The sequence below is a fragment of the Nicotiana tomentosiformis genome, chromosome 3 (genome assembly GCF_000390325.3).
Source record: "Nicotiana tomentosiformis chromosome 3, ASM39032v3, whole genome shotgun sequence".
In the NCBI taxonomy this organism is placed as follows: Eukaryota; Viridiplantae; Streptophyta; class Magnoliopsida; order Solanales; family Solanaceae; genus Nicotiana; species Nicotiana tomentosiformis.
In genome coordinates this window covers 91,836,630-91,848,380 of record NC_090814.1, presented here as the reverse complement: position 1 = coordinate 91,848,380, position 11,751 = coordinate 91,836,630, and the positions used below count along the sequence as shown (strand labels likewise).

The 11,751-nt window shown below is 36.1% G+C and overlaps 1 protein-coding gene across 1 annotated transcript; it reads left to right on the top strand.

Moving 5' to 3' along the window:
* The first annotated feature begins 1,307 nt into the window (after positions 1 to 1,307).
* On the top strand, positions 1,308 to 6,284 carry LOC104117030 (importin subunit beta-1). The gene is made up of 3 exons (XM_009628012.4): positions 1,308 to 1,488; positions 2,534 to 4,957; positions 5,062 to 6,284. The coding sequence occupies exons 2-3, from the start codon at positions 2,541 to 2,543 to the stop codon at positions 5,258 to 5,260; spliced, it is 2,616 nt and encodes an 871-aa protein (XP_009626307.1). The 5' UTR covers positions 1,308 to 1,488; positions 2,534 to 2,540; the 3' UTR covers positions 5,261 to 6,284.
* Positions 6,285 to 11,751: the final 5,467 nt, after the last annotated feature.

Here is an 11,751-nt window from a genome sequence, read left to right as displayed (position 1 = left end):
ACTTCAGTACAACAATCAACTTTTTTTTGAAATCATTTTTCATGTTACGTTATGATATGTTCTCTATAACAATATTTCACTATAGTAGCCAACAAATATCAGAACACACGTGATTGTTATAAAAAAGTCACACTGTATTCCATTTAAGATAAATAAGATTATGTGAGGATGTTAGAGCAAGTAATATGAGATTTAAAATTGGAATCATAATATTAAGAAAAATAACATTAGCCAATAAATGACGAATGTTCTTCTGAAAAGTGTTTTTTCTTGAAAAAAAGATATTCAAATAACTAAATACTACTAAAATAAGGATTCTCATCAAAAACAATTTTCTAAAAATAAAGTGGGTTCTAACAAAACACAAGGTTTGATGACTAAAGATAAAGCTCCTATTAGCATATTGATCTACCATTCAATCTAAAGATGTTTGCAGGTTTTAGTTTATCGTTTTTAAAGAGTTCAAATTGTGACTATTTTTTCTAAGAAAAAGTACGCTCCTTTCAAGAATACCAATCAAATTGCAATAGAATTAACGAAACTTACTCTAGCAAGTACCATCTATTCAGTTAGATTAAATTTGGCAGGCAACTACCAGCATTTTTTAATTTAGATATATTGTCATTTTCAATTTCAAGTTAGGGACAGCTAACATTAGACTTGTCCTATTTTACCTTTGCAAAGATTGTAAGTAGTTAAGTTACTATTCTTGGCACTAAACTTCTCCCAAGAACTACCGTGTGATCTTTGTTGTAATATATAAACTTAAGTTATTGTACAATTTTCAATTTAGAATAATGTTGTACACTTGTACGTAATTATAATTTATAATATTATTTGTATGAAAAAAGAAAGGTTATTCTTTCTTTATACTATTTCAAGCAACTTGTCATCTGAAATCAAATTTATCCTATTTAAAAAATAAATTAAAAGCAAAACTTTTTGAGAGGGAATTAATTTTGATTTTATTTTGACACAAAAGTGGGATGATATTTTAATGGTGTTCTGTTTCTCTTTTATTTTTGACTTTTTAGGTGAACACTTATTTTAAAAAAAATATTTTGTTTGGAAACGTCACAATTAGTTTCTTCCGTACGTAATTAGGCGGACCAATCAAAAATTACCAGGAGTAAGCTTTTCTTTTTCCAGCTGATTAAAATACATTATAATTATTGCTCAATCCTGTGCGCCGTACGATTACTACATTTGTGGAGCCCACAGAAAAGAAGTTTGATATGAGCTAGGCTGGTCGCGGCAGTAGCCGATTACAACCCAATTAAATATAAGCAGAAAAAAATAATTGAACAGATTGAAGGAGTATTAGATTTTGCATAATTGAATTCCAGCTTTTACATCCGCGTTCTCTCTCTTCTGCCCCCTTTCTCTCTTTCTCTCTCTTCACTCTTTTTCTTTCTGCTTTTCTTTTTCCTCTCTGTTAGGGTTTCAGGGGGCGCCGCTTTTGCTTTGTTCGATCTTCACAAGTTTCAGGTAATTCGTTTAAATTTTTTAATTTTTCGAATATTATGTAATTTGAATTTGGATTAGGGTTCTATTCAACTGAATTTGATGCTTGATCTATTAAGTTTCAAAGATGCTTCATTTTTTAATATCGTGCTTCAATGAATTGTTTAATATTTGAACTGTGATCTATTCGTTTCTGGTTCAATTTAATACTTTTTTGATCTGCTTGTTTACCAATGGTTTGGTCTTAAATCTAGTTAGATTGATTGTGTGAGCAAATTTAGACTTTGGCTTATTTGCATTGAGGATTTACTTATGCTGATTCATTGAGTCTTAAAGCTCTTTTTTAGTGATAAGATAATAATTGTATTGATGTAATACGGGAAATGCTATTTATACTTCTTTTTGGTGAATGCGTGATGAGTTTTCATTGGTTCCACTTGATAGTCGAAGAACTTGGTTGTGCTTAATGTCACTCTTAACAAACCAAAGCAAAAACTTTGCCTTTTGCATTAGCAGTAGGCAAGCCATCAAGTTTTTCTTGCTGGGTTGGTAATTATGTTGTGCCATCAGCATTAACCATTTGCTATGTTTTGGCTGGTATATTCTTATATATAAAAAAAACTATTGGCAGGTACATTATGCAATGTGGAAATTTGATCTGTTTATCTTTTCTATACATAGTTGTTACTGATTCTAGATTCGATTTGGTTAAACTTTGCCATTCATTTATCCTTAAATGGATTCTCCTGGTTGTTCAAATGGGATTTATGTTTATATATGCTGTTTAGTGGCCGTTTTGATGAGAGAAAATGAATTTAGCATTGGTAAGAATCGGCTCCATTGAACTGTTAGTTGCATCTAAGTTGCGCACCTTTCCGTTTAAGAAATACTTTTTAAACTAGCAATATGGTTTCCCAATGGATAGTTACTGGTTTTTCCATTTTTCTTGCTCTTGTTGAAATTTATCTGCTTTATTCTGTCTAATATTTTTTTTTGAGTAGCATTACTTCAGGTGCATTCATTTGGATGATTCTAGGAATCTAACCTGGAGCATGTCATGTCTTTGCAGATATTATATGGCAATGGAAGTCACCCAGGTCCTCCTTAATGCACAGTCAGTTGATTCAACAGTGCGGAAACATGCCGAGGAAACATTAAAACAGTTTCAGGAGCAAAATCTTCCTGGTTTCTTGTTGTCTCTATCTGGAGAGCTTGCTAGTGAAGAGAAGCCAGTTGACAGTCGTAAGTTAGCTGGTTTAATACTTAAAAATGCTTTAGATGCCAAGGAACAACATAGGAAATTTGAACTCGTGCAAAGATGGCTATCACTTGATATGGCTGTGAAGGCCCAGATAAAGACATGTTTATTACAGACGCTCTCTTCTCTTGCGTCTGACGCTCGTTCAACCGCATCACAAGTCATTGCTAAGGTTGCAGGCATTGAGCTACCTCAAAAGCAGTGGCCTGAGTTGATTGGGTCACTCCTGTCAAATATTCACCAAGTCCCTGCTCATGTCAAGCAAGCTACTCTAGAGACGCTGGGTTATTTATGTGAAGAAGTTTCTCCCGATGTTGTGGACCAGGATCAAGTAAATAAAATCCTTACAGCTGTAGTTCAGGGTATGAATGCTGAAGAAGGGAACAATGATGTGAGGCTTGCTGCTACCCAAGCATTATATAATGCTCTTGGTTTTGCTCACGCAAACTTCAACAATGATATGGAGCGTGACTTTATAATGAGAGTTGTTTGCGAGGCTACTCTGTCTCCAGAAGTCAAAATTCGGCAGGCTGCTTTTGAATGTTTAGTCTCAATTTCATCAACATACTATGAGAAATTGGCTCCATACATCCAAGATATCTTTAACATTACAGCAAAGGCTGTTAAAGAGGATGTAGAGCCTGTTGCTCTTCAAGCTATTGAATTCTGGAGCTCAATCTGTGATGAGGAGATTGATATTTTAGAAGATTATGGGGGCGATTTCACTGCAGATTCTGATGTTCCTTGCTATTATTTCATCAAGCAGGCTCTCCCTGCTCTTGTGCCTATGCTATTGGAGACACTTCTGAAGCAAGAAGAAGATCAGGATCAGGACGAAGGTGCTTGGAATCTTGCAATGGCTGGAGGCACTTGCCTTGGTCTGGTGGCCCGGACCGTGGGGGATGATATTGTTTCACTTGTTATGCCATTCATCCAAGAGAACATTGCAAAGCCTGATTGGAGGCAAAGAGAGGCTGCAACATATGCCTTTGGTTCCATTTTGGAAGGTCCTTCTCCTGACAAGTTAACACCTCTTGTTAACGTTGCTTTGAATTTCATGCTTACTGCATTGACAAAGGATCCTAATAGCCATGTGAAGGATACGACTGCATGGACCCTGGGAAGGATATTTGAGTTTCTTCATGGTTCTACAGTGGAGACACCCATTATTACTCCAGCGAACTGTCAGCTGATCATCACAGTTCTACTTCAGAGCATGAAGGATGCTCCAAATGTTGCTGAGAAAGCCTGTGGTGCTCTCTATTTCCTTGCTCAAGGCTACGAGGATGTGGGTGCATCATCTCCCTTGACACCTTATTTCCAGGAAATTGTGCAATCGCTTCTTACAGTTACCCACAGAGAAGATGCTGGTGAGTCACGTCTTAGGACTGCTGCATATGAGACGTTGAATGAAGTTGTTAGGTGTTCAACGGATGAAACAGCTCCAATGGTTTTGCAGCTTGCTCCTATCATTATGACAGAGCTGCACCAGACTCTTGAGGGTCCGAAGCTTTCATCTGATGAGAGAGAGAAGCAGAGTGAATTGCAAGGTCTTCTTTGTGGATGCTTACAGGTCATTATTCAGAAATTAGGGGCTTCAGAGGCAACAAAGTTTGTTTTCATGCAGTATGCAGATCAGATCATGAGCCTTTTTCTCAGGGTTTTTGCATGTAGAAGTGCTACTGTGCATGAGGAAGCCATGCTTGCCATTGGAGCCCTAGCCTATGCAACTGGTCCCGACTTTGCGAAGTACATGACTGAATTTTACAAGTACCTGGAAATGGGTCTTCAGAATTTCGAGGAGTACCAAGTGTGTGCTGTTACTGTTGGTGTTGTGGGTGATGTATGTAGAGCTTTGGAAGATAAGATCCTACCATACTGTGATGGTATAATGACTCAGCTTCTCAAGGATCTGTCAAGTAACCAGCTGCATCGATCTGTAAAGCCTCCAATATTTTCATGCCTTGGTGACATAGCTTTGGCAATAGGAGAGAATTTTGAGAAGTACTTGATGTATGCCATGCCAATGCTGCAGAGTGCTGCAGAGCTGTCCGCCCACACATCTGGTGCAGATGATGAGATGATAGAATACACAAATCTTCTGAGAAATGGAATCTTGGAGGCTTATTCAGGGATATTTCAGGGCTTCAAGAATTCCCCTAAAACGCAGCTTCTGATTCCATATGCGCCTCATATTCTGCAATTCCTGGATAGCATTTACATGGAGAAAGACATGTAAGTATTACATTATTCCTTTTGCATTGCTCATTTTCTATATTTAACAATGTCATCTCTGTTCTAATTTCCTGGATCTATCCAATTTTTCTTCCGAATTTTAGGGATGATGTGGTGATGAAAACAGCTATTGGAGTTCTAGGAGATCTAGCAGATACTCTGGGCAGTAATGCTGGTTCATTGATTCAACAATCATTATCAAGCAAAGACTTTTTGAATGAATGCTTGTCATCAGATGACCATTTGATTAAGGAATCTGCTGAGTGGGCGAAGTTGGCCATCAGTCGTGCCATTTCAGTTTGAGGCTGTGGCCACTTTGGTACATACTTTTTTTCTTAGTAAGTCAGTCCCTGCATGCATCATATGGTTTTGTCCAGTTGGGTCCGAGATTGCATTCACGAGTCTTGTCATTGCCATTTTCTGACAACGGAGGAAATTTACCATCATGTTGTCATTAACTCATGCGCCAGCACCATGGGGTCGAGTTTTTTGTTTTGCCATGGAGGGGGTGGGGGGAGGTTACTACTCAAGAGTTGAAGGTCTTCCATTCAGAATTGCATGTGATTTTGCTGGTGCTGTGCATTGGGGTTGAAAGGGGCCTGCTGTCATTTACTGAATGAACATGTCAGGCTGCTGGTTTGTTGGTCTTTCCATCCATGAGTCTATCTGGCAAGGAGAAATGCCCCAAATTGTCCCGGTGCTGCCATCTTCTCCAAGGGCTTTAAGGGTCAGCATGTATAAGGTCAAAGTTTTGGTAGTCTCGATACTTTTAAGCCAAAGCTTCTTTGATATTGTCCCATCTATTTTTTTCTTTGGGTCTGTCAGTCGTTTTATTGGTCAAAGCAGCTGCTGCATTTTCTTTACTGTCAAATTGCATACCATCTCATTGATTTCATTTGCATATACTGGTGGTGGGGTAACCCACTTTTTTATTTAGGGTATTGAGTTTGCATCTCCATGTTTTTACTTTTTCTGGGTTGTTTTTGCCGGTAGGTATTTTTGCAGAGTCTAGTGGATCGTGCATCCATGAAAGCATGTAAAGCTTCACTTCTCATGCTGTTACAATACAGTTTCCCCCCCCCCTCTTAAAAGGATCATGCTCTTGATCGTAGTATTAGCGTGTTTGTCCTTTTTTTTTTGGAGGGCATGGTGTGGAAATGTCACAAACTTAGGTGGAATAAAGAAAATGGGAAATAGTAGTAAAATTATTTGTACTTTTTGAACTTTAGTTATCATATCAAAGTCTGAAAATATAATGCGAACGTAGGAAAATTGTACCAATTGCCATACATTTACCTTTACAAAAGGAAGGTTTTTTGGAGGAAAATGTGAGAATATACAATAGCCAGTGAGAGATCTTAAGTGGAAGCGTAAAACGTCTCCCTTGTGGTAAATGAAATACTTCTTTTGTAGTAGTCTTATTAGACCGTACCTCTTTCTTGTTGTCTGAGTGTTAAATATGGTGCACGTGAGATATGTTAAGTTAATAATAGTAGTAATTAAGAGGGTCATTTGGTTAAATATTTCTTATCTACTCGTGATAAAATGTTAAGAAAATGTTGAAAGATCTTGTAGAAATGTGTTTAGATCATTTATTCGACAAAGGTAAGTTTTGAAGAAAAAGGTTAATACCTTATTGGTATTTTTTAAAAAATCACTTATTAAGGGGTGTTTAAGATCTCCATCTTGCTTAGTCTTTTTCAGTTAAACAAGAAACAATAGTTAAGGTGTGCACGGAATAAATTATGTATGGCTGTATGCCTTCGGAATTTGACCCACGACTAAAATGCTATGTACATTAACTTTTAATTTTTGATCAAACTGGAATAATTTTGCTTAATTTGTGCATGGATTGTGCTTCTGCGAGTGACAATTTTTTGTTGAAAACATGATTGTACCAATAGCTATGACGCTGCGACTCTAAAGAAGCGAAGAAATGCAAGACAAAAAGGAAAAAAGAAAAGTTTGGGGTGGGGCGATTTTAAACTCTCCTTTTCATTTCATCTTTTTCAGCTGTTCCACGTAGAAACTACTTATTAGTTAGCCGATCGCAGAATAAAGTAAATGGGAAACTAGAAACTGTAAGGAGAGACAAAAAAGGAATGAAAAATAACTTGTAAGCATGCCAAAGGAACAGCAAATGCCATGTTCAGCAGTAGCTTAGTGCTTTAACTGCTCCAAAATCTATAGTGCGTACAGTACACTGATCCAATGACTCTTAAATCAGCTCCAGTAAAAGCCCCCTCCACCTCCACCTGCTTGAATTCTCTAAAGCAGCTCGGACACTCTTGCAGTGACATTCGCAAAACAATGACAACAACCTAGTAAAATTCACAAGTAGGATCTAGGGAGGGTTGTATTCCGGAGTAAAGAAGTTGTTTCCTATAGACTCTCGACTCAAGAAGATGAAAAGAGACAGTAGATCAATAACAACAACAGAAATCAGAAAGATAATACCAGTAACGTTAGAGCCAGAAAATAAAAAGAAAAAATAATAACAATGACATGATACTACAAACACGAGGAAGTGGTACAGACATAACCAGTGACGTTCGCAAAATTTTATATATATATATTTTGCATTATTTTTCAAGCAATACTAGATTTATCTAATTTTTAAAAATATATTAAAAATATAAATAATTATTAATAGAAAAGCTGGCGAAGCTGACACCACTTTGAAGCAACGTGTCCGCTACTAGCACTGTCTTCAAAGTATAGAACAGGAACGACCAGTTTCCTACGTTGTATGCTTTTACTGTCTGTTATAAAGATTACTATGATTGATTAATGTGATTACTATGTTGAGGTTAACTGGCGATATAGCATTAATTAGTACTGTCTGATGCAAATGCCAGTTGTTTTGGGTTCCCCGGCAACCTAGAACCATGGTGGTAAACAGGCTTTTTCTCTAATAATTATACTCCTTGTCCCAATTAAAGTTACAACATCATTACCAACATTTGTTAATTCCCCGGCAACATCTAATTATTTTAACGTTTTTCTTAATGAATGATTAACACTTAAGTGAAAAATTAGTTTTAATACTCCCTCTTTTGTTCTGTGTTTCTTTGTCTTGTCTACCTTTTGGGCAGTGCTCTCCACTCCACTTTATGGCTTTTACCAAATTTCAACCCTCTTAAACAGACTAAGAAATAAAAAGGGGGTTTACATTTATTTCATTTGTAGGCCAATGTCCATTTCTTGTCTTCCCCTTAATTGATTTCCCCAAAGTGACGAAAGCCGAAATATGAGGATTAGAATTGAGGCACTATCACAATTAGATGATAGTATTTAGTACTACGGAGAAGTCAATTTTGGGAAAAGTGGTCTTAGAGGAAAGTACCTTTTTGGCCATTGAGGATAGGAAAAATCAAAGAGGATTGATGATGTTGTAAAAAGAAGATTGACTTTTCCTTGTGATGCAAGACTGAGCTACGTGTAACTTCGTTAGAAAATTATACTGTATAAATAAAATAAAAATAATTTTTTTGTTTATATATAGATTATTGAATCCCTTTAATACAATAGAAGTATAGTGGTTCAACACTAACTTTGCATAGTAGGTTTGAATTTAGCATTCTTTTGTTTTTTGAATTTTTTTCATAAATTTCTGATTTTGCCACACAACTCGTATCTCTGTATAAATCTGTGAGATAAGTCATCAGTCCTTTCATCCTTTCACTGAAAACAAATGTTGAAGCTCCCTATATGGCTCTCCTTCAATGATGAATAGTGCAAGAAGTAACATCCAAACAGCACTTTGGACGGTTTGATGGTCATTTTTGTACTATAAGGGACATTGGGAAAAGATGGAAAAGCAATATGTGAGATGGACTGATACACAGCATAAGCTATTGGGCACAGACGCATTATAGAAAAGGAAGGAGAAAAGCAGATTGACTTCTCAAAAAGCTGATTTAAACGCACAAAAAAAAAAAAAAAAAGAAGCAGAAAAACTAGCTCAAAATGGCAAAACTTGAGCCATGCAATGCAAAGGCCAAATGTGTCCACATGCAATATATCTACTGTTGCTTCTATATTTTTCTATTTTTCTTTTTATTTGTAGTGTTTAGGTTAGTTTGTGCGCACTTCTTTATTTTACTAGATATTTGCTACCTTCAACCAATACAAGCATCAGATAATTAGTGGCAGTGGCAAAACTAGAAAATATTTTAAGGGTGTTCAAACTTGTACAAGAAAAATAAAAATTGTGGAGAGTGAAGCTCGAACCCGCACCCATGAGGCCCTTTTGACCACCCTTTGCCACTGAGCTATGAATCTTCATTATTGCAAGGGTGTTCAATATGTATTACATGCATGTAAATCCAAAATTTTACCTATATACACAATGTTAATTTTCTGACATTTTCCGACGACCCTTGCTACACTGTAGCTTCGCCCCTGATTAGTGGCAGAGCTTAAAATTTCACTAAGGAATATCAAAATATAAAAAAGTAAACACACGTAGAAGTTAAGCAGATTATATATGCATAAAAATAAAATTATCACCTAACAACACAGTATAATTTTCAACTGAAGGTGGCTCCGCCATTGCGTCCCTATCAAAAATTATGCAAATGTCAACTATTTCACTTACAACTTGTTTGGATGGTTGTTATATATCATTTCATAAGGTATCGTATAGTATTATATTATATTGTATTGTATCGTTTTGATGTATACAATGTTTGGATAGATTGTTTGTTTGCGTCGTTTTATGATATCATGCACCAACAATATGAAGAATAAACTTGTAATATTATAAAGAAAAAGTAAGATACAAAGTAATATTAATATTTAAAATGGTAGGGTAAATAATAAAATATAATTATTCAATAATAAAAAAAGGCAAGATGATAGAAAAAAATAAGGTAACGATGCAACCACACTAAATCGGTAAAGTGAAACATTTCGCCGTTACGTAGCAATGGATTTAAGGATAAAGGGCAGCCCGGTGCACTAAGCTCCCGTTATGCGCGAGGTCCGGAGAAGAGCCAGACCACAAGGGTCTATTGTACGTAACCTTACCCTGCATTTCCGCAAGAGGTTATTTTCACGGCTCGAACACGTAACCTCTTAGTCACGTGGCAGCGATACAATATAATACAATACAAAAGGTAACAACCAACAACCATCCAAACAAGCTGTGAGTATATGCATCCTAGTAGCTAGCACAAACATGTGATAACTTCACCTACCAAGATTTAGGCATATCTGGACTATTCTAATGGCTACATATTATTTTTCATTAGCATATACATCAGATAATTCTACCTACCAAGACTTATACAGATAAAAAAAATGACATAACTTTTTGTCTTTACTAGAATTTGAATCATGATATTTCATAACTTTTATCCATTTTTTTTTGTTTCCCACCCGATGTTCGGTACCCACATTGGAGCCCGACTATATCTGAATTCGAGCCGAGTAGGGCCCCATTCGGGAGAAATCGCTCCCTACCACGAATGCTCGAACCCAAAACCTCTAATTAAGGGAAAGTAGTCTCATCTACTACACTACATCCTTTGATGGTAATAGGTCACATGGCTTGCATTACTATTGTTTCTATGTTGATGTAACATCTTAGATATGTAGTATATTAGGTTTCATATTAGTGCAACTTTGACTTGTTGTTTGTGGCGTATGGGTGTTGCAACTCATCATCATTGTATAGCAAATGGGTGGAATATGCACCATTACCACAGTCTCTTCAAGTCACAATAAAAGGGGTTCACTTCTCCCCCTCCAATCCCCCTTCTCATCTAGCAATCAGAGCTCAACACTCAACTTCTTTAAATTCTACTTTAGCTACTCAACTGATAGTAGAAATTGAATAAACACACAGATATGAGACCAATCAAAGCTTTTCTTCTACTTGTCTTTTTATATCTCATCTTTGTGTCAACAGGTAAGCTGCTTTGCTTTAAAAAATGACAATCAATTTTCCACTAACATATATAGTTTCCACTAAGAAAGGAAATAATGTATATAAATTTGATTCTTGTTTTCCTTCGTTATTTAGGCACTGTTGAAGGCTTGGGCAATGGCGTAAACCGCATTTACAAATTTCAAAAGGTAGTAATTATTAGAGGCAACTTTGTTTTGGCTTAAGCAATTCCATCTAGTTGTGTTTTATACGACATAAGTCATTTTTTCAAACAAATTCTTTTATGAGGATTCTTCTTTGTGCTTGGATACGAGAAAAATATGTATTTTTAGCGAAAATCATTTCCCTACAACTATCTTAACTTTTAAGTTCATATAAAATACTCAAAACTTTCATCAACACGTACACTCTTCAATTTGCTAATATTATTATTAATCCTTAAAGTAGAAGTATTATTTTTTACGCACCAACCAAACACCCGGGATATACTTTTCAGAAAAACAAAAAATTACTTCGGTCATACTAAATTGAAAAACTTTTATTTCTCACAAGTTATGTTTTTCCTTTATATGTTTTTCTTTTGTCATAGTAGTGTATGTCAATATAACAAGAAAGTAGACCATTGCTTAGATTCATATCCTCTTTAACCTATATATTGTAGTAAAGTGCATATGCAGGCATGTAGATATATATAGAATTTTTCAGGAACAACCATTTTTACAGCTCGAAAAAGCCATTACTCTTTGCTAATTAGGCCATCTTTGCAAATTTTCTGTAGAATGGTGTCAGAGAAATACCAAGAAAGTTGATGATGCTGGATGCTGTGTTAGATTATGACTATGCAGGACCTAATCCGAGGCACGAACCCGGTCGAAAGAGAGGTGGCAATCACCCTTGAACA

What these genes read in the sequence shown, in the direction of transcription:
- LOC104117030 (XM_009628012.4), top strand. Translation starts at nt 2,541, where the DNA reads ATGGCAATGGAAGTCACCCAGGTCCTCCTTAATGCACAGTCAGTTGAT. An exon ending in ATTTACATGGAGAAAGACAT is followed by an intron (nt 4,958 to 5,061) that starts GTAAGTATTACA and finishes TCCGAATTTTAG; the next exon opens with GGATGATGTGGTGATGAAAA.